The sequence below is a fragment of the Morus notabilis genome, unplaced genomic scaffold (genome assembly GCF_000414095.1).
Source record: "Morus notabilis unplaced genomic scaffold, ASM41409v2 Scaffold123, whole genome shotgun sequence".
In the NCBI taxonomy this organism is placed as follows: domain Eukaryota; kingdom Viridiplantae; phylum Streptophyta; class Magnoliopsida; order Rosales; family Moraceae; genus Morus; species Morus notabilis.
In genome coordinates this window covers 75,282-99,268 of record NW_010360246.1, presented here as the reverse complement: position 1 = coordinate 99,268, position 23,987 = coordinate 75,282, and the positions used below count along the sequence as shown (strand labels likewise).

The window sequence follows — 23,987 nt, the reverse complement described above, 5'->3', positions numbered from 1 at the left end:
CAATCCAATAATTCCATTTTTATTAATTATTGCTTTTCCAGAGACAAAGGAAAAACCTCTGATATTGTACAAACAACAATACAAGTATTGCCCGAACCTCCCACTATACCGGGCTTACCCTTTGAACCTACCTCTATATATACAAGGTAAAAGTACAACGCATAAATTGAATCAACAACTACCAACCCCGTAAAGGAAAAAGGAGGAAAAAAAAAAAAACGGTGATGATAAATATATAAGCAAACCGTTGGGGCATTTCAGACAATTCAAACTAAGCAAATATTTGCTGAATGACTGTCTCAGCGTTCCCATTGTACTGAGCGAGGAGATGGATGGCATCAGCCCTCGGCAATGCGAGAAATTCCTGTATCCATCAAAAAGAGCATTTTACTCAACTTAAAATCTTTCAGGAATCAACCTTACGTAAAAGCAATGTGTATTTACTATTATTATATCATTTTCTTTAAGGAAGGGACCCTTGGTGAGTCCAAATCTGCTGTCCTGCAAATTTGATTTTGCCACACCGTCTAAATTTAAAAATGTAGCCATATAATAAATACTAAATGCTAAAAAAACTTGAACAATTAAACGAGCTGTCAACATATAATTGAGGGGACAGGAAAATGGGGCAGCAGATATGGATTCGTTTGTACATGTCGTCATTATAGTATGGCCAAGAAAGAGGAAAAAGTGAATGAACTCCTACTAAATGCTATGTGCTGAAAGAAGGCACAACGTTTCCGACTGGGATACCACAACAAGATCCAATGAGGTCATCTCGGCTAAGTATCGTTATTCATTAACCCATAAGGTGGCAGACCTATGGTTTACACAGATAAAAGCTCTCCAATGAATGCTTTAACACGGGTAAATTATCTTGGAAGAAAGTTTCGGAATGAAACATACATGATATGCAGTAGCACTTAAATGAGTACACCTTGGTCAGACCCTAAGAACTAATTTTAGAAGTTTCTACAGGATAAATCAGATCACATTCTACAGAAAGCATGATAAGTTGAAGAAGCATATTTCCAGAGCCCAAATAGGTTGCAGAAGCAAAATTAATCCAAGAATGTACAGGTATTAAGACATGGAAAACTCACCATTACTTTTAGTATTGCATTTTCATCACATATAACATCTCTAGATGACGTTTGAGTGGGACTGCTACCATCTTCTGACATCCTGCTGCTAGAAGATAAAGTGGCCTGGGGAGATCCATTCGAAGATCTGTCCGTATTCATCTTTGATGTAGTTATACTAGTAAGCAAAGAAGGATTAGCTTCTTTCAAGGAATCAATCTGCAAGAGACTTTCAAACCGATCTTTGCACATTTGAAGCTTAAACCACTCATTATGTGAGTTAAGGGTGGTTCTAATTATCTTCATAAGCTGGGGTTCTTCGATCCCAAGCCTCTTACCAATTGCAACCTGTCAAAGATAAAGTACGTGTTTAACATAATTGAATATATATGTGTGTATGTGTGTGTGTAAAAAGAAAAATTAAAATCTTCCAAAAACGAAAGCAATCTGAAATTATTCAAGTGTAAATTTCAGTACCGGAAAAAAGTACAAAGAAAGAAAAGGCGTGCTTCAGAACAATTCTCTTTATGGGCAGAAAGAGCTTTAAACAAGAAAAACTATTAAAATATTGGATTAGCAATGACCGTCATCCAGAGTGCGTCAGCTAGCAATATAACATACTTGGAGTGAACTTGCAAGAGCATGTAAAGGCAGGCCCTTTCCAACTGCCTCTTCATTAGGCTGGAGCAGTGCCAATAAAGTCTCCTTCAAAGGTTTCAGTAAAGAGGGATCACTAGCAGCTAAAGGACCTAAGTGAGAGCATGCAACCCTCAGACCACCAGAATAATCCCCAGAACTCACCAACTTTAGGAATTCAACCTAAATTCCGTAAAATAAACGAATTAAAATGATTCTGTAGAAAACAAAATAAAAATGAAAGACATTCATGAATGTATCCACAAGGAAACATTGGCAATAGAAAATCTGCATACCTGCTTAAGCTGGAACAAAAAAATAGGATTTTGCACAAAAAAGTTTGGATCTAGGGCATTAACTTCGTCCACAACCTCTGCTGCCATTCCTCTACTAGCCAGTTCCTTCATCCCCAGAATAATCTCATATCTATCCTCCCTATTCTTAATATCTAGGATGGGATGCCTGTCTAAAACCTATTAACAAAATAATAAAAAAAAAAACTCCATGAGAAACTAGCAACAACATAAGCAATACAATTAGCATGTGATAGTCTAGTATAATTGCCAAGGCTACTCCATAAATATCCAAACAATTACCTGACGTTCCGTGTTACTCGTGCTAAGATCTTGCTTACTAGATTCATCTACAGAAGTGGTAGGAGTAAAACCTACATCGTCATTTCTCCCCCTCCATCGCTTACGCTTACTCCTTTCTCCAGCACTGATTCTACTTCTTTGTTGAATTCTCAGATTTTCAGGTTGATGAGATCCACTGGTGCTACAGTCTTCATGAATGGTTGTTGGCTCAAATGCATATCGTAGTTCAACATCAATTCCTTGCATGCTAGTCACATCAACATTCTTTTCAGGTGAACCACCCACGTGAGCATTACTAATGGAAGAGTCAGCATCTGAATTTTTGCTGGCACCACAATCCACTTCGAGAGAGAGATCTCTTGATGAGCTAGACCCAAGCACTGGATGATCGACTTTCAACTGTTTGGAAAGGGTTTGAATTCCTGATGTGAAGGCAACATAATCAAATGCATTGAAGATAAACAGAATTCAACTAGAATTGCAACAAAGAAGAGTAAGTTTTTTCAATCAATAACAAATATCAAGGAAAAGATTAATTCACCAGAAGGGGAGGCAAAAACAGAATCCACAATGCCCCTATAAACACAATATTCACGTACAAGCTCATCAAGCATGGAGACATCCAAGTTCATCCGACATAATTCATTCTGCAAAATATAAATTCTGGTTCAGAATACTTCCATAAATAACTAGTTAACACACAAATACGCCATCTTAATACAAATAAACAAAGTACGTCAATCAGCAATAATTGAAGAGTTATTTGGAAGAGGTTTCATTTGAAGTTGATAATAAAAAGGAAAATAATGGTTTTTACTGAATTCCTATATTTTTAAAGCAGGGTGTGTGAGTGTTCATGGGTGGATGTTGGTGGAAGTAATTAACTTTTCTGAAATTGGATGTAATTGAAACTAAGTCTCAAGGAGATAGAGGGGGAAAAAAAACACTACGTAGAAGTAATGAAATAAAGAGTACATTGATAAGCATTCAATAACCTGAAATGCCTGAAATAAGTCACCCTTTGCAAATCTTAAGCTATCAACTGCCCCTTGTCTCGTAAGCTCTACAGCATGTGCAAGTGCTTGAATGTCCACCTGGTTTTAAAACACGCATGCAAAACTGAAATGCATAAGAGGCATACTCATTCTCTAAAGAGAATTCATCAACACCCAATGACCTAAACATAAGCAAGTATACAACGCTTATGATAAGGTCCTAAGGATGTAAGATATTAGGCTATAAGCTCGAAAACATGCAAAACTGAAATGCATAAGAGACATAGTCCATTCCCTGAGAATTTTCTTACCACCCAATGGCCTAATTAAGCAAATAGAAGCATTTAGAATAACGCTGTTATGATGACTGACATCAGCATATGTTATGGAATTCTTACCTCATCAAAGGGAGGTGCTTCATACAACGTCTCCTGGGGTGTTGCAGGAGGGTCACGCTCCTCAAGGAGCAACCTTTCAGGAAGATCTGATATGGGTGACGATATTCCTTGACGAAAGCAAAATCCCTTGTGTATGCTACATGTATGCAAAAGGAAAACAAGATTTAACACAACTGCAATGAACCTAGCACATCATAACAAAATAAAACTCGGTGAAAGTATGCGGACCTTATCAAATATCTTAATGTCATTGAAAATACAGGATCATATGCATGTAAATGAGCTCTTAATACAGTGGATAATAGGCCAGCAATGTCGAACCTCCTCCTTTCAGACCACTGAAAATACAGCTAAAAGTGCTAAGTCGTACAAGTGACCAAGAAAACTTTTGAAAAATGAAAGAAGCACAATTACATATTGGCAAAGCATAAATTGAAGTGAATATTAAAATTCATAGAGCCACGGCTATTTGCAGTATATGTAAAAGTGACATTTAAAATCCCACCTCATTTGCAACTGGAGAACTCTGGTCCGCTTTGTCATATATAAAGGCAAGCAGAACGTGCTTGAATTCCTCGTATGCTTCCTTAAATAAAGTTAAAGAAATCTCTCAGAATACAGAATAAATAGAGGTCATTGAAACCAACTTCTCTTCAACAAAAAAATAACTTTAGGAATACAAAATAAATAAAGAAGCAGATTTCGTAGTAATTCTGATGAACTTGGTTTGTAGGCTCAGTTCTTCATTGTCAATCAAATTCAATTCTATACAAATAGGACATGGAAATTACCGGGTATGCATCAAGAGCACAAGGAGCAAGAGAAGTCCTCAAGCAATTAATTGCAGAGTCACGATCCTCTAAAGTTCCTCTTCTCAAGAGTTCAATAAATTTCTACACGAAAATTGGGGAAACAAAAATCAATCAGACCATCGGTGATCAAGCAAAAAGATAAATTGAGCCAAAATGAAGTGTTTCTAGGAAAAGTCGAGAAAATTCATATAGAACAAAATCTCAACTTGCGAATCATTTCTATTCGAAACGAATCAAATAAATCAAAACTGAATTGGATGAATAAAATAGTAGCATTTGCAGAATGATATCTAGCACAAGAAATTGTACTGTCGTAATTTTCCCGCATTTTCTCGGAATCCAGACAGAAAATTCAAAATACTACTAAATAGATAATAGAAACTCGAACCTGCTTGTGTAGACGGAAGAGAAGCCTGTGATCATCGAGAATGAAAGGGGCGTGGGTGCGAAGGATATCGATAGCGGCGTCGACATCACCGGACTCCAAGGACCGTCTGATCTGGCGAATGATCAATCTGGAATGATAAGAAGACGAGGAGAGAGAGGGGGAGGAAGATGAGGAAGGCGATGAATGTACGGACGACGGCGATGAAGAAGACGCGAAGGAGTCCTCGATCAAGTTCTCAGATTTAGCGAAATCGATGACCAGGGCGTCGAGTGCTTCCCAGTTCACGGGCGTCGTCGCGTCCATTAATGTTAAAGAAGTTTCTGGTTTTTTCCTTTTAATTTTCTCGGGAAAGTTTTTTGGGTAAGGTAAGAAAGAAGAAGAGAATCCGATATGGCGTGGGTTGGATTGGGAGGCGGATTTTTTTCTCCTCTGCGGGCAAGAAAGGCGGCGATGTGAGGTAAAAATTAAATAAAAAATAAAAATAAAAATGGATTGGTTTTATATAGTGCCAGGTGTCCATCACGTGCAGATTTTTTTCAGTTGCTATTTGCTATTGTCACCGAGGGAGTAAAATTACACACCTTCTATTATTATTATTATTTTTTTTTTAAGGAGCATACCTTCTGTTTTAATGAATCAAAGTTTTTATTTATTTATTTATAGTAGAACATAGCTATATGGCGAATTTAGGAGAGTAGAATTGAAATATAGCAATTTTTTTTTAAATGTCTTAAGAATAGTAAAATAACATGTTATATTTTTAAAATATCTTAAGAATAGTAAAATAACATACTTTTTATTCATCAAAAAATTTAAACCATAATTCAATTACTTTTACTATAATATTTTTTCTCACATAAATTTAACTTTAGGTTTAAATCTATAAACTAAATAGATTAACTTTTATGACGGTACAAAATTAAAAAATAATTATTCTAATAATTTTAATTTTTATTAGTTGTATAGTATTTTAATTTTTTACTCTATTTAGATATGATTAATAAAAATTACACCATATTTCTAACTTTTTCTTCTGTTTTTATGGAATAGTATAGAGGGACGATTAGCCCTACACTTCGAGACGGAGTCGGTTTACGCATGCTACAAATCACAATGAATGACATAAGTTTTACGATCAATCCACACTCTTGCTTTTAATATTGAAATGGAGAGTTTAGATCCTAGGTAGCCTAACTTGTAAGTCGTAAAATCCTTTTTGTTTGTTTGTTTTTTTTCAAATAAAAAAAAGTCCTCTTTGTTTGAATGACATATGCATTTCGAGGTATAAGTTTAGGCCGCCCTGCCTAAAGAGAAATTTTGAGTCTAGTCGGGTTTGACTGACCCAAAGAAAGAGAGGGTCGGGTGAGCCTAAAAATTTAAAACCAGCCCGGTATGACTCCAAATTTTATAAGGTATTTTCAGAAAAATCATTAAAAATATGAAGTTTGGACTGGGCCGATCTGACCCTAAAAGAGAGAGAATTATGACGTTTGGACTGGGCCGATCTGACCCTAAAGGAGAGAGAGTTGATCCAGCCTGGTTCTAAGTCCAAAAAATTTAGGGCCTGTTTGTTACAGTTTTTGTTTTCATTTTTCACGTTTTTCGAAGCAAAAAATTGAAAACATAAATGAAAAACGCGTTTGGCGAAGTTTGTGTTAGAAAACAAAAACAAAAACGTTTTTGTCTTTTTGTGAAAAACTGAAAACGAAAAAAATGCGTTTTCATTTTCACGTTTTCGTTTTCTGAAAACGGATTTCAGTTTTTTTTTTCTTCTCTCTCTTCTCCAGCCGAAGAAGACGCAGGAGAATGCCCACCGTCGCTCATCCAGCCGGCGTCTGCATTAGGATATTTTCAAATAATATTAACAAAGTATAGCATATTCTCATTTTACTTTCAAAAATAGAAAATTTCAATTCTAATTTTACCCTCTAGGGTTTCCTTGGGTCTGTTTGTTTCCATTTTTCACAGTTTTCGAGAATGAAAAATGAAAAGGCTTCAAGAAAACGCGTTTGGTGTAAAATTTTCTAAAAATAAAAAATAAAAACGTTATTGTCATTTTCTGAAAATCTAAAAACAATTTATTCTCGTTTTCGTATTTTCCTTTTCTCTCCTCCATTTTCCTTTTCTCTGAAAATCTGCGCTCGTTTTTCACTCTTCTGCGACTGCGCCCCCCCCCTTGCAGTTTTCATGTAAAAATTCATGTTTATTCAATATATTATTATTTAATATATTTAATATTATTATATATTCAATATATTATTATTTAATATATTTAATATTATTATATATTCAATATATTATTAATTTATAATATTATTACATATTTTCAAAAATTACACCACCAAATACAGTTTCAGTTTCTTTTAAAACTGAAATCAATCTCTGAATAAAACTACCAAACGCATTTAAGAAATAATTCCAAAATGAAAACGTTTTCATTTCTATTTTCATACAGAAAACAAAATCATTTTAGAAACAATTCCAAACGCACCCTTAAGAACAGGACGAGCAGGGCCCAGGCCAATAATGGCGGCTTCAAACCGGCCCGTTTATCCCGATCCTAACTTGCAACTCTATCTGTATTAGACCAATAATATATATATATATATATATATATCAATATTATGATGTATGATTGATTTGCAACTCTATCTGTATTAGACCAATAATATATATATATATATATATATCAATATTATGATGTATGATTGATTTTTTTTTTTTGGGATAAAAAGCTACCATGATGCATCAAAAAAAATATCAATCATTAGAAGCCGACATCGTGGTGTTTTATCCATCCTATAAGACGAGCAAAATTTAAACAAAAATGATATTAAACCCATGGCCATTGAGTTAAACAGGGCTACTCTAATTTAAACAACAAGCGCCAAATCGTGTCCCATCATAAACAACAGCAAATTCTTAAGAACAAGCACATGATGTTTATAGAAACGACAGAAAACTCCAAAAGCGACGGAGTTGTTTGGTTGGAGGATTCGTACTCCGATTCGAATCATAATTTGTGATTCGCTACAGTATTTTCTCTCACAAAAAATACACGTAAATCAAAAATGATTTTAATCTCATGATTCTAATCCATGAACCAAACGTCATGTTTAATGTACAGCAAACGTCCATTTAACTTATGTCGTTTTCGGTTGAAAAGACAGTCGTCGTTTAAATGCCCAACGACATGTCGTGCTTCGTTTAAAAGAAAAGTCATGCGACGTTTCCATTAAGAAACAAATTAAAAAAGATAGACGAAATATGGCCTTAAGAAAAAGGACTGCAGCGGTTATGAAACAAATTAAGGACGGAAAAAAAAAAAAAAAGATAGAACTTTTAAAGTGTATAATTCTGAAGTTTTACCTCTTACTCTTAATTAACACCCTTTTGACTATAATATAATTATTTGACTAAAAAATATATTAATGAAGAGTAAGAGTAAAATTCAAACCCGTGCATTGTAAGAGATATTTGTCTCCTTCCCTCAATTAAAAAACATCCAGAGAAAAATAAAACAAAACAAAAAACAAAAAAACAAAATAAAAAACATACGACATATCATTTGAAGATCATGCTCGCACTGGCAAAGATGAATGAATCAATCAACTAATAACAGAAAAGATAACGCTTGTTTGCATTCATTGTGCAATGTTCTTGAACGTTGTCTTTCTGAACCTCGAAATTTATTCATTCCTAGGTGGCTGTGAATTAAAGCGACCGAAGAGAAAAAACCCGAACACAAAATCAATCTGGTGTAAACCAATCATATGAAAAAGCCTTATCTAGTCAAAGTGTATTCTAACCAATTAGAACACCATAGTTTGATATACACAATTCATGGCCTGGGCAAGATCACCAGAAACAATGGCAATAATGAAACAAAATTTTACAGCGCCTCAACCAATTTGCATATATAAATATTTGCAAGAGGCAAATCCAAATCGTAATTTGGAGGACGAATTACCAGGAATTGGAGATTTGGGTGTTCGATGGAAATAGTCTACCACAACTATCAACACTGGGTCATTATCTCCGCTCCGGTCTCAGTTATCAATATAGTGTGCTCAAACTGAGCCGACAGGCTTCCATCTTCTGTTACAACAGTCCAATCGTCGTCCCATATTACAGGATTTATGCTACCTATTGTTAGCATTGGCTCTGAAAAAGAAAAATAATTAACAGGAGAAAAAGAAAAGACCAGCAAAATTATCCAACTATATATGTTAAAGCAATGCTTGGTGCATCACAATCCCCAGTATCGCTAGGTAGAGCCCACGTTGTCCCTTGCGATAATGGGGACTCCAGTGCATTTTTGTTTGCATAAACGCATAGAATGTGGCAGTGAGCCAACACCTTACAAGATGCAAGCATAGCCTAAAGTTATATTTTTTGATTTGTATCAATGCCAATAGATTCTGGACTGGAGTAGATTTCAATTATTTTCTTTAAGAAAGAAGCTCATAATTAACAAACACTATTCACATGAATGATTGTAGACGGGCAATTAGGTTACATAATACATTACCAATTGTGAAAGTTTGATTCAACACCATGCGTCCTCTATCATTGTTCCCTACAAGGAACATGTAATGTTAGTCCAAAAACCAAGAATGTTGAGCTCCTAATTTAAAAGTGCAATATGCCTTTAGGTTGACAAGGGGGAGGGGGGGTGGGGGAAGTGCATGCACGAACGACATAAAATTCACCCAAGTACAAGTGATTGATTAAGATAAAATAAAGCTTAGCATGCGTACTGTAATGGAGAACAACTGGATCAGCATGAAAAACACGTCCGACCCCATGGCCAACAAACTGTCGAACGACACCATAACCATATTTATCTGCATGGTCACTTATAGAGAGAAAAGCAGCAATTGCGAATTAGTATAAAACAACAATGACATAAACAAGCAAGCGTGAATATACATGGGACTCATAGAGGCACACTATGAGAATTTTAAATTATGAAGAAAAAAGTACACAGGAGATGCCTTACTGAATTGTTCTGCCAATTTTCTTGAATTCTACTCCTGGCGCACAAATTGATATTGCTTTATCCAGACACTCTTTAGTTACCTATGGCAATTATACCCAAAAGGCCAATAAAGAAGATTTTTTTGTTAGCATGACTATGCCAGAAGAACACCAGGTGGAGATATAGCCCATCTTATCCAAAATTTCAAAACTGACAATAATTATTGTTCACTGTATAGTGCTAATAAGCTCTAGATATTATTGAACATTCATACATGTAAATAACTAGTGTGAATTGATGCTACCAAGAGTCTATCAAACTCTCAAATGATTGAAGTAGGGATAGCTACCGCCTACCTGAACTAGTTTTCTCGCCTCATCATCAACATCACCGCAAAAAAAAGTAGCTGATGTATCCCCATGATACCCCTGCAAATTACAATCAAACGCAAGCGTGACCATCACTAACGTTCAAACTTGGTAAGTCATTTTATACGCCCAAGTCAACAGTGAGGGATGGGATAACAACTGGAGTCTGGATAATTACACAGGACAGTTATTAAAAAAAATTGCTGATCAAAAACACTATCCATCCATCGTATTGTACAACAACACAATTCAACCTACTTTCTGAAGTTACATTTTTTGCAATGCACCATTTGATGAAATGCTGTTAGTATGGTTATTATGTAGGGCATTACGACCAATGTGGAAACCAAAATGAAAGGTCAAAATAGCACATGCAAGATGTCGTAAGTATAAAATTTGAAATCCATTTTAGTTCATCAAATTTATGCTGCCAAAGAAACAAAAATACTTACATTTAAGTAGACAGTAACGTCAATATTGATTATGTCACCATCCTGCAAATCAAAGACATTACAATCATAATGATCTTTTGAACAAAGCAACATAAACTACAGTAGTTGGAGAATGCCATTAGAATGGACCTCAAGAGCACGAGAATCTGGTATTCCATGGCATATGCATTCATTAACTGATGTGCAGACACTCTTTGGAAATCCACCATACCCCAGAGGTGAAGGGTAAGCCCTGCTATCAATAATCATCTGATGAACAGCTTCATCAATTTCATCCGTCTTTATGCCTGGCTGCCAATATAAGCAACACTTGAAACTTTCATGTGAAACACCACCTCTAACAAACTGGAGGCCAATCACAGCTAGACTACACAATTCTAATACACGACATTATGCTACAAAGTATAATACATTCACGAGATAGAACAAAAATGTCACCTTGACTAAAGTCCCGGCATATTCTAGAACCTGTGCTGCAAGCCTTCCGGAAGCTCTCATGCACTCAATCCCCTTCTCGTCGTGCACTTCAGATCCACTGGCAATGCCTGGAGGTTTACTGGATCCGACATAAGGAGGCTTTGGTATATTACTCGGAACAGGTCGACGAGGTGACAATTTTCCAGGCCTCAGATGCTTACGCTTGGTGTTCGACAATTCATCTACATTTCTGCTAATTTAATCAGAGAATTTGTCAGCTTTCCAATTCCTGTTACACATTTTCTACATTTGACCCGAGATTCGGTTGCATTAGCATAATTACCTTCTATTAAATAAGAGATTCGTCAAGCCAGAGGATGTTCTCGAAAACCGCATGTACACATGCTTTTCTCCTGTTTTTCACATATTGGAATGGATAAAACCATTATGCTTAGTTCATTCCACTTTTCAGGCTTTAAAAAATCAATATTAAAAAAATTATTTTTTCAATAGAAATTAACAGCAATAATTGGCACTTCATTCGACTAAATTGATGATATAATATTAAAAAATGCATAAGTTTAACACATTCCAATTCAAAACCTAGATCTATAATTGGGTTCCAAACTAGCATTTGGTACAAAAGAGATAAAAAATTCCTCCTTGAAAATTAATAATCAACTCGTAATTGACGATAAAAACATAATTTACACAATTCATATGATTCGAAATGGAAAGATTTCAGCTCCAGCACCTAAGCCACTTAAATAGCTTCATTGAAATTTAGTCCAGTAACAAAAATCTACTCTTTTCGAAGTCGAACAAACATCCATTCGAGCAACAAAAAAAGATTTCTTAGGATTACTAAAGCTTGAATTTGGTTAAAAATAAGTTCCATCTTATTAAGCAAAAAACGATTGTATTATATACCTCATCTATAGATATAAATATAGATAGAGAGAGAGAGTAGAGAGAGAAAGAGAGGACCACCGTTGTAGCGGAAGAGTTGGCGCAGAGGCTGAGACGGCGACGAATGAAGGAAGCGGTTGGCCACGAGGGACGAGAAGATCCTTGGTTGCGCAGACATTGTTGTGCTTACCATCTGTCTCTCGTGTCTCTCGTTCTCGCTTTTTTTTTTTGTTTATCCTTTTTTCTCTCTTTTTTTTTTTTTTTTTTTTTTCATTTGGTGGTGTTCTATGAATTTTTAGTGGATCGGCAAATTACGCTTTAATTTTTTACTATAATAAAATTTATTTATTTATTTTCTTCAAAAAAAATTATTTATTTATTTAATTGAATCCGGTCAGGGACTTGTTCGTTTCGCTCGAAAGTTGCAGCGGAAGGCTTTTAATCTAATATAATAAATTTCCTTCGACGAATACTATTACTGAACTTAGTAAAAATACAAAATAATTTGATCTTTTTTAAAAAATAGAAACATATGTATGAAAATAATCTTATTATATTTCATAAAAATATTTGTACATATGGTTAAATAATAAGGATTAAGTATTTCAATATGATAAAATTACTTAGAGCAAATTTAATATTTCCTAACTTTTGGTAAAAACTCTTGATCTTATTCCTGATAGAATTTTTACTTAAAAATCCTTAACTTTCTAATCTTAATTCTAACAGAATTTCTACTTAGAGAAACTAAATTTCTACTTCTAATTTAGCATTACAACCTCATACAAATATTTCTTAGTTCTCACAATTTAATCCTAAAGATATCATCATCTTATAATAAAATTAAGCATAATATCATATTTTTAAGCATAATATCGGCATTATAAATCCATATCTTAAGTATAATTTAATTGCTAGTTTTACTAGAGTTTCTAGGTAAAATATAATAATAAGAGATTAAAAGAAAAATTTATACCATGCTCATTTCTCCACTTAGAGAGAGAGCGAGAAAAAAATATTAAGAGAGAGAAAAAAGGTGTAGAAAGAAGAGGAAGAAAATTTTATTTCGAAAAAGGGCTAGGGCACCATTAATATATGCCATGAAAGAAATTAAGCGTCAGGATGTGAAGGTTATCTAGCAAATGTAGCTGAAATCGAGATCAAAGGAACAAGAAGGGAAAATTTTAGCATACCGAAATACTTGATCTTGGCTTTATAGTCTTTTATACTATGTCCTATGACATATATGAATAAAATAAAGTTTTCTTCTATTATTGTTATCATAATAGTTTTTTTTATATATATTCATACAATATTTTGTCACGCCCCCCAAACGTGGTGGGTGACGTGGAGCTCGATTTGGGATTAATAAAACAGATTCCCAACCGGGCCCCACACTTAACTGCATTAAAATATGAATAAATTACATTACAAAATCCCGGAGCCTCTGACACACAGGGCTCCACCACACAGGACATACAGTATCGTACATACATGCTCATGTAAATAATCATTACAGCAGACATCAACCACAGTCTAGTAAATCCAAATATTATATAAGTTTACAGAATTTCTCAAATTCCTTACATTTGTCCAAGAGGATGTCCACGATCCTCACTTGATTCCAACAGCAGCACAACTCGGCTGCTCTGTAACAAATATCCAGCTACTGTGCACCGCTCCTAGAATCTCCTGGGAGGGGTTTAGTACATTTAAAACATAAAACGTGAGCGAAAGGCCCAGTAGGATATAATTTGAAATAAACGTTATAATAAATATGCGAGGGAATACATAAATGAATAAGTAAATAAAATAAGACATTCAGTCCCGACAAAACAGCCGGAACCTCGCATCCTTTTTCTCAAAGAAAATGTAACTGTAAATAACCGTTTTACAGGCTTCAGCAAGTAATTAGTACCAATTACTTACCTAACCAAGTGCCTCGCCTACCCAGACCGAGTTTCGGGTTCTGCCCCCGAGGATGCACTCTCCGCATCCTATCTAGGCTTACAGCAATAGACTCTATTACCAGTTCACAAGATCTCTTTATTAAGAAATCATTCATTAACATTCTGAAATCGTTAACATGACCCCACGAACTACTCAAGCCGCGGGCCCCATGACTAGACAAGCCATGAGGTTCCATAACTAAACAAGCCATGGTTTTCAAAACGTTTTCTTTCACAAACCAATCCCTTTCTTTAAAACATTTTCAAGGCCAAAACCCTTTTTGAAAACAGACTCACAAGGAAAAAGAGATAGAAATCCTACCTCGCACTATCAAACCTGGGACTAGCGTTGCCTTTTCCGGCTTCCGCTTCCTCAAGCCCCTTCAGTCTGAATCCTCAGCGATCACTGATGCAAGACAACACTTTAGGATCAATTCTCATTCATAAAGCAATCCAAATCTCAATTTTCAACCAAGATTTCTTATTAGTGTGCCCTAATCCATTTTCATGTTTCAAATTATCATTTCAAGGGTTTTCAATCTCAAAACAAGGATTAAAGATGCTAATCCATTTATCTCAAGTCCCCAAATGAAGCTAATTTGGGTTCTCCCCGAAAACAGGGGTCAAAACAGTAATTTCAGGCCAAACAGGGTCAAACCCCGTGTCAACTGGTCGACCGGTGACAAAGAAGTGCAACACTACCGGTCAACCGGGAGTGTGCACACTGGTCGACCGGTCAGCCTACAATTCGGTCGACCGGTTTCCATGTGATCCGGTCGACCGCACTGGTCGACCGGTGGAATCAACTGCACGAGAGAAGCTCACGGAAATCAGTCTAAAACCTGCAAATCCAGTCCCAAATCGAGATATTTCAAAGGAAAACCACTAGATCTGGGTTCTAGGTCCTAAGACAAGTCCAAAGAACTCAAGATCTCCAATTTCTACTCTAGTTTTACTCAAAAACCATCAAAATCCGGTTTGAACTAAAAATAGGTTTTGAAATTCAAAAACTTGATATTCAAGAGAGGTTCTTTCAGTAATCTTACCTCGAATCCTTCTCTTGACATTGAAAACTTCTTTAAATCTTTTCTTGGTTCAAGATCCGTTTTGATTTGGGACAAAAATGAGAGAGGGAGAGAGTGAGAGAGAGCACGGGAGAGTGAGAGAGAGAGTGAGGGAGAGTGACGCACGGGAAAGGAAAGAGAAAAGAAAGGAAAAAGGAAAAAGGAAAAGAAAAGAAAAGGAAAAGGAAAAGAAAATGACAGGTGAACAATATTTTAAAAGAACAGTCCAGAAATGCGCTCATACACACTTCTGGTTTAAAATAAATTACTAAGAATAATTTAAATACCTTGGAACTATTTAAACTCACACGTCAGAAACATTTATTAATTAAAACTCAATTAATAATCCAGATTAGGCACACTAATAATCTCAATTACCTTAATTAATCTCAATTAATTCTTCAGGGTGTTACATGTTTACTATATATAGTGTCAGGTTTTAACATTTAGATTAGTTTTTTTAACGGTTAAATCTGTACATGTCCATATTAAAAATTTGCAGCGTGCCTCACAAAACTACTCTAGCTGCAGACCAGACTGTTAAAAAATTACTCAAAGAGTAAAAACACTTGCCTAATCAGTGTAGTAAAATAGTTTGCTCCACTGTAAAGACTGCCTATATTTTGACATATGTATAGTTTATATAATTTTTAAAGAGTAAAATCACAAACCAAACAAACTTAATTGCCTTTTTGAAAATCCAAACTAAAATCGACTATTAGTTGGTTTAGTTTGGTTTGATTTTGCTTCACTTTAGTTTGATATGATATGTTTGATTAGTTTGAATGGTTTGATACATACCCCTAATTTGTTAAGATAACATTTTAGATGATTACAAGAAGGAATATATGACTTTTTGAGTGTTAAAAATACAAGGGGAAAAGTTAAAAAAAAAAAAAAGAGTAAGAGGAGGAGGAGGAAAAGAAGAAGAAGAAATGGACAATATAGAGTGACGAACTTCTCGAACAATGTTTGAAAGGCAACTTCCCATTCTTATACTATTATAGTAATAGATAGTAAATTTAACTTTATTGTTTCCACAACTCAAATCACAATTAAAATTTTTTTGTTACAGTGTTATTTCTCACAAAAAATTAAAATCAACTTTATTGTTATAATTTTTTCTCTCACATGAAAAAAAGAAAAAAAAATTGAGTTATGACTTGATAACACACCCAGCTTGTAAGCTATTTTTAACTGAACCTTTGAGTCATTGACAAGTAAGGTATTATTTTCTTCTCTTGCTACGACAACCAACTTGTGGTCATAAAACTTTAATATATTTGGTGCGTTTGGAATTGATTTTTGTTTGTTTTTTAAAACGTTTTTACACATCTTTTGAGGTACGTAAATAAAAACGGCCTGTAAATCGTGCTTGTTTAGCAAATGCTTTGAAAATGAAAACGCGAACAAAAACAATGAGAATGGTTTTTGTGAAAGAATTAGAAAACAATTGAAAGTTGTTTTTCCTTTTCTGTTTTCATTTTCTAATACTTATCAATAATGTTATAATATATTAATTAATAATTATAACCAAACATGATTTTAATTTTTATTATACTCAAAACAATCTCTTAAAAAATCAACTAAATGTAATTTTAGAATCGATTTTAAAATAATTCTCAAAATAATCTCATTTTTATTTTTATATTGAAAACAAAATCATTTTGAAAACGTTACCAAACAGACCATTATTTCTGATATTTTTCATCTTTATCTATGAAGAAATCCGAATGATTAAATATTTAAATTCATTAATGAGCTTTTTCTCTATAAAATGGGTTTATAATTCACAACAATTCATTGGGTAGAAAAAAAAATGAAAATTGACTTTTACCATAGTTTCAAATCTTTTTAAACAATTTTACAACAATTCTTTCGTAGAAAATTGAAAATTGACTTTTGCAAGAGTGCTGCTATTCTGCATCCTAATTGTTTAACTCGCATTGGCTCCGGCTTAAGTGGCATAGTACACGTACACAATCTTCATAGTTGCCTTTTTAATATATTTTTGACAAAATAAAACCTCACTCTCCACTCACTGTTACTTCACTAACGCGCACACTTGCAACAACAACAACAACAAAAAAAAGATTTGTGGGTTCTGTGTGTCATTAAAAAAAGAGTGGGCTCTTTGTATATAAGACCTCGTATATTCATTTGTTTAACCTGAAAGAGCTAGATGAAGTAGTTGTGAGTTTCTCTTAAACTCTCATTAAAAAAATAAAGATTTCAGATTTAAGTTCCACGCTCCCCTAATCTTAGTGGGTGCTTATTGATCTAAATATATATATATATATATATGTTTATTTTTTAAATATAAATATGCATATTTAATTGAAATATTAAGCATTTTCTTTTTTAAATATATTATATATGTATATATCATGCCTACGAGATGTCTTCAATTTTTTTTCCCTTATATTTTCTCTTAAACTAAAAAATAATTATAATTCTATAAAGGAAAGTTTTTTTTTATTTTTTTTAATTTTTTTTTTTTATGACTGATAAAACAGAAAGCGATAAGTGTAGCTTGAAATTGTAACCTATATTTAACCTTAACCCCTAGACTTGGTTCATCACTTAATTACAAATGGCACTTCCAACTTAGAATTGGATACATATATATGTGTAACTGCGTATTCGTGGGTTGATATGCCACGAAAATTGTGTGTATACTTTTAAATTATTTGTATATTAAACCAACTTTACTTTAAGCATGTGTAGATATATATATATATATATATACATATACAAAGATATGCATGTGTGTTTTTGCTTGAATGTTTGTAGCTTCTATTCCTTCAAGACATGATATTGCCAAGCTACCATTAGCCAGGCTTGGCTTAGTGCTTTAGCGGAAATATTTTCTTTCCACCTATATTTTATAGTGCTTTACTACAGATTCTTACAGATGGAATCAAAAGCACCACCTATATTTTATAATGCTTTACTGATTTTTACAGATGGAGTCAAAAGCAGATGGCGAAGATTGACAGATCGGAGATATATGGCTTATAGTAAAGTTGACAATTCAGATATTGACATGACGATATGACTTTATATTCGTATAAAATTAATGGGTTTGAGTTTATTATAAATGAATTTAAATTATAATCAGGATGACATGATTAACACAATTAATAAATGAGTTGAGTTAGGGTTGACATCTTAATACGAATTGACATGATTAACTATATGTGTCAGTTATAATCTAATGATATATGATATAACATAAAAATTTATATGACATATTAAATACAAATAATGTAAATTTTAATATTGATAAGTAAAATTCATTTATTTTTCTTAAAGAAAAAGATAAATTAACCAATAAACATATTAAACATGTTTTAACCGTATTAAATAAGTCATTATTATATTAGTTAATTATTCAATATATTAATTTAAACGGGTTATACGAGTTGACACGATTAACACGATTAATAAATGAGTCGTGTTTGAGTTAATAGTTTTGACACGTTTAATAAACATGTCGTGTTTGAGACACCAAGTATTTTAAAAATAATTTTAATAAGTTGATACATGTAAAGACTATAGTTGATCTGACTAATTTATTTAGAAATGAACAAAGCATCCCACCTCTTACGTGATAAGATATCCTTGGGGTTAGAATAAACAATTGTCATTAGCTTTCCTATTTTCCGCTGTTTGAATAAAGGTCTTTTTGCGACCGTACCATATGTATGCTTAAAGTTTACAAATACAAATAAAAATCCTTGGCTATACTTTAGAAATTCCACAATAATGTGTTGATTGAAAAGATGCAACTTATGGGCAAGATCCATCATTTTCGTTTGAAGTATTTACATGATTTGACCAATATTAAACCATTAGTTTAAAACATACATGTTTTCGTTTTTCCAAATTTAATGTTGTATAATTCTCCTTTTCTTTAAAGTGTCTCATACTTTGATCTTGTTTTATTTTATTTAATTTTTAATAATGGTACGCTGATTTATTATTAATCGTTAAGCAATGCCGCTCAAACACAACGTCATTGGCTACACTCAGTTTATGAGGCATATCTAACTTTTTATTTCTAATCTCACGAATGGTTCTTGAACTTACCCAATCTCACTCGACGTCCTAAATTTAAATTCAATCTATCAATTTGTTCCACTTTTAGCCCTCGCAACAACTGGATATGAAAAAGTGGATAAAATATATATGAATGATGTTCGCTTAGTAGAATATTAATTTTCGTCTGCGTTAACCTAACATTTTGTATTCCATTAGCATAGTGTTATTCTCCTCAATATTATGTGCATATTTTATCCACTTTTTAACGTCAAATTTACAAAAGAGTTAAAACTGAAATGCCTTAATAAATCGAGGTTAAGTTTCAGACATTTTAAAAATAAGTGACTAAAATGAGATTAAAAATAAAATTCAATGACTATTTGTATCGTGTTAGAAGCATATCCTAGAAAAAGACATCTTTTTTATGAATAAAAATGGAGATGATTGGTGTCATATTGATGCTCAACATCACTTTTTTCTTCTTTTTTTTGTTCAAGACCTGTCAATAAAATGAGAAAGATCTGATTCAATTCTACTCAAAAAATTGGCCCCAATTTTCACTTACATCACCATAAATAAGACCTCATCCTTCTAACACATTTCAACAGAGAAATTGTAACTAACATCCCCGTTCTCCCTTAAAAGAATGTCATTATCTAGCTTAACCTTTCCTTCTTATAAATAAACAAAAAAAATTTCTACTGTCCCGTTGCTTTCATCATGTCCAATTTCTCCTCCTTTTCCACTGTCCCGTTGCAAGATCCGTGGGGAGGTGTAGCGAGATCGATAAGAGGGGTGCCGTTGTGAGTTTTTGATGGACGTGGTTGTGGCGCCGTTCCGAGGCTGTGGGACAGTGGTTGGGGACTGCAATTTTCCAGGTTAGCTTCTTAATTCCTTCCATGGCCTCTCCAAGTTTTCTTCCAATCAGAGTTCATTGTTTGAGCAAAAGAAAATTTTTATTAAAAAAAATATGATTTTGATAGAGAAATGGTTATTGCTCAAATGAAATTAAGGACCGGTTTGGTATTACTGTGTTGTTTAAAATTTTTGTTATTGTTGTGCTGTAAGTTAAAAGTTGTTATGATTAAAAATATGTAGGTGTTTGGTAAATTTTTTTCAAAGTTGCTATAAATACCAGAAAAAGAAATTTAATTATTTATTAAACTATGTACAAAATTATTGTGAAGATGTATAATGATTAAAATATACACACTTAACCACACATACTTATTATTAGTTTTATTTCTATTTTTATATTATTAACCAAAATACTAAAAAAATATAATTTTCATTAAAAAATAAATAAATTGATTTTATTCAAAGGGATAAATTATGTATCTATAAAAGAAATTAAATAATGTAAAGAACTGAAGGTAAATTATTTTTCAAATTTACAACATTATAATAAAAACATACTATTAAAATTTAACATAAGATATTTATTAAAAAATTTTAATTTTCAAATAAACATTTAAAATAAAATATATTTTTTAATTTGATTTGGAAGAAATTAAATGTGTTGATTAGGAATTTAAGTTTTATTATTATAGTTATTTTAGTAAAAAAAATTAATTTTCATTTTATTAATTAAAATATCTATAAAAACAAATTGATTTTATTCAATAAGATAAATTATATATCTATAAAGAAATTAAATAACATAAAGAATTGAAGATAAATTACTTTTCAAACTTATAAAATTGTAATAAAAATATATTATTAAAATTTAACACAAGATATTTATTAAAGATTTTTAATTTTCAAATAAACATTTAAAATAAAATATACTCTTTAATTTGATTTGGAAGAAATAAAATGAGCATAGTTGTTGTGGAAAAGCAACTCATGACTTACTTCTCAATTCTGCTCTGGGGCAGTAATTTTTAAAAGTGGCCGGATAAAAACAACCTTAACTTGCTGTAGCTTAGAAATGCAACAATGGGTCGGGGCCCGTGGGCCGGCTCGGGCCCATCCTGATATAATGACGGGCCGGGCCGGCACGGCACGACACTGTTCAAGGCACAGCCCAGCCCATAAATATTGGTGGGCTGGGCTGGGCCAACCTATATCGGCATATGGGCCGGCCCGATACGGCCCGTGAAAAATTATGGGACAGGCTAGGCCGGGCCGGCCCATTTAGGCCCATGATGGGCCGGCCCAGCCCGGTCCATCTAGGCCCATAATGGCCCAGCCCAACGGGCCCATCTAAGCCCACAATGGGTTGGCCCAGATGGGCCCGTCTAAGCCCACTATGGGCCGGCCCAGCAAAATTGTGTTTTGTTTTTAAGAGATAAAATGGATACTATAAGTCATGTATTATCACATCAAAATACTATACATTTAATATATATATCTATATATAATTATTTTGTGGGAGAAAGAAAGAAGAAGTTGTCTGGAAAAGAGAAAAAATTATTGTCTGGAAAATACTGTTGCGTTCATGGCGTGAGAACCAAATTTTGGAAGTACTGATACTCTGATAGTGAAATGATAGGCGGCAGCACATCAAATGAATTACATTTATATATATATATATCCATTACAGTCACATGAAGAAGTTTTTTTTTTTTTCCGAAAAAAATGTAATTGAAAAAATGATTATTTGATTCTCGAGAAACTACTTGTAATTTGTAAAGAAAAAAGAAAGCAATTTACAAGTGTCGTCCTGACAACCTTGCCTATATATATATAATAATAATAATATTTTTGTGAAGCCCAATGAATTACGTTATATATATATATATATTTGTGAAGTGATAGGCAGCAGCACGAATTACGTTTAATATATATATATATAATAATATTTTTGTGTGAGAAAGAGAGAGAGACTTGCTGTTGGTGTTTGGGACTGGGAAAGAGAGAAAAAACAAAGGCTTTGCGTGGGAAAGAGAGAAAGATAGGAGGGTTGCGTGCGTGCCCGTGCCTGCGTGGGAAAGAGAGAGTGCCAGAGTGGGGTTGCGTGCGTGGGAAAGAGAGACTGATATGGCACTTCATGAAGTGATAGGACGGACGTGCAAATTGTAATAAACATTAAGGCCGCGCTTCCATCTTAGTTTTTGCCTATATATAGCCGTGGAAACGTTGCGAATGTGCAGACGTGCTTCCATCTTAATTTTAGCTTTTTATTAGTTTACAATTCTTCACTTCTTCTTAAAGGAGAAAAAAAAACTTAAAAGGTATAATTTATTTTATTTGTTGTTCATTAATTTTATATTGTTATAAGTTAATTTTATTGTGTAATTATCTCATTTAATTTTTATTGATAATGTTATGTTAATTTATTGTTTTTTTTTAAGTAATGACATCATCACATGGAAAGAACACCAATGTTTCAAATTTGGTGATCAATGAAGAAGAACAATTTAATGATCCACTTGAAGAAATTGGAGCTGACTTAGTATCTCAAGTTGGTGGCTCCTCTGATGTGACTCGTAAAGGTAAAAGAAAAATACAACGAACTTCACCAGTTTGGAATTATTTTGATTTAGTAATGCGTAAAAATGAGAATGGTGTAATAGAAGAACGTGTAATTTGCAAAGTATGCAAACAAGACTACACAGGTAAATCCTCTTCTGGTACTGGTCACTTAGAGAGGCATCGCAAAAAGTGCGAAGCTAAGCATGGTGTAGGTGGTGTTGATTGTTGTCAACAAACACTTCAATTTAGCTCTGATGGTAGTGTTACCAATTGGTCATATGACCAACAAAGAGCTAGAGAATGGCACGCTAGATATTTGGCTAGTGTTCAACAACCAATTAGTCTTGCAGATGATCCGGCCTTTGAGGAGTACATTCAAAATGCTTATAATCCACAATATAGGCGTGTTTCAAGAACTACCACAAGAGCTGACACTATGAAAGTATTTCATTCAATGAGAGAAAATTTAGTTAATGAATTTAATTCATTCACTGCATCTGTTGCATGCACATCTGATTTGTGGGAAGGTCGCACCAAAACTAGTTATATCTGTGTAACGATACATTATGTGGATAAAGATTGGTCTTTTCAAAAAAGGTTAATTACTTTTCGATCAATGCCTTATCCACATGATGCCAAGGCCATTCATGATGTCATCATGAAAGTTTTGATTTTTATGGCATTAAAGAAAAGGTTTTGAGCATCACATTTGACAATGCATCTGCCAATACTGCTGCGATAAACCTTTTCAAGACAACTTTGAAACCACAACATGGTGGAACACTTTTTCACCAAAGATGTGCTTGTCATATTATTAACTTGTGCGTTCAAGATGACATGAAATTTTTTCAAGGTTAGTTAGAAAATATTCGAACGGCCTTGGGTTACATAGCAAGTTCTGGCTCTCGAATTGAAGAATTTGCTAAACTTTGCAAGAGAGCAAGCATGAGCCCAGAAAACTTCCTACTGACGTGGGACACCGATGGAATTCAACATATTTGATGTTGAACGCATGCCTACCATACAAAGAGGTCATAACCGCGTATTACAACTTGAAGAATCCAACTGAGCCGTTTCAAGAAATTGATTGGCAAATTGCTTCATGCTTCTATAATTTCTTGAAGGTTTTTTATGAAGCCACTCTCCAACTCTCAAGTGTGTACAATCCCACCTCTCCTCATGCATTACATAAATTGTACGACATTGCTGCTGTTGGGAATAGTGTCCTAGAAGCATAAGATGTAATAGAATATTTGTTATTTAATTAATAAAAGAGTTTATTCATCATTTTATGTGCATATATTTATGAATATTTTATGAATATAAAATGAAAATTTCGTGATTATTTATGTAACCTTAAACATAGTATATAAGTGTTATATATAAGAGGATAGTGTTTAAGGATAATAATCAAAAACATTGTTCATAATGAATTTAATTAAAGTTCGGAATCTTTAATTAAAACATTATTAATACATG

General features: G+C 33.5%; 2 protein-coding genes across 2 annotated transcripts; both read right to left on the bottom strand.

Annotated features, from left to right (window-relative positions):
- LOC21391636 lies at positions 1 to 5,356 on the bottom strand. The gene is made up of 12 exons (XM_010096075.2): positions 4,908 to 5,356; positions 4,499 to 4,600; positions 4,213 to 4,293; positions 3,936 to 4,045; positions 3,708 to 3,843; positions 3,310 to 3,408; positions 2,856 to 2,961; positions 2,315 to 2,736; positions 2,015 to 2,191; positions 1,704 to 1,901; positions 1,104 to 1,430; positions 1 to 364 (listed from the first exon to the last, which is right to left on the bottom strand). Exons 1-12 carry the CDS (start codon positions 5,208 to 5,210, stop codon positions 272 to 274), a joined length of 2,154 nt encoding a protein of 717 aa, XP_010094377.1. The 5' UTR covers positions 5,211 to 5,356; the 3' UTR covers positions 1 to 271.
- A 3,227-nt stretch (positions 5,357 to 8,583) lies between these two features.
- Positions 8,584 to 12,316, bottom strand: LOC21391635 (methionine aminopeptidase 1D, chloroplastic/mitochondrial). Its single transcript, XM_010096074.2, has 10 exons — positions 12,116 to 12,316; positions 11,469 to 11,538; positions 11,147 to 11,375; positions 10,838 to 10,999; positions 10,709 to 10,750; positions 10,245 to 10,316; positions 9,910 to 9,989; positions 9,668 to 9,765; positions 9,439 to 9,486; positions 8,584 to 9,071 (listed from the first exon to the last, which is right to left on the bottom strand). The coding sequence occupies exons 1-10, from the start codon at positions 12,225 to 12,227 to the stop codon at positions 8,926 to 8,928; spliced, it is 1,059 nt and encodes a 352-aa protein (XP_010094376.2). The 5' UTR covers positions 12,228 to 12,316; the 3' UTR covers positions 8,584 to 8,925.
- Positions 12,317 to 23,987: the final 11,671 nt, after the last annotated feature.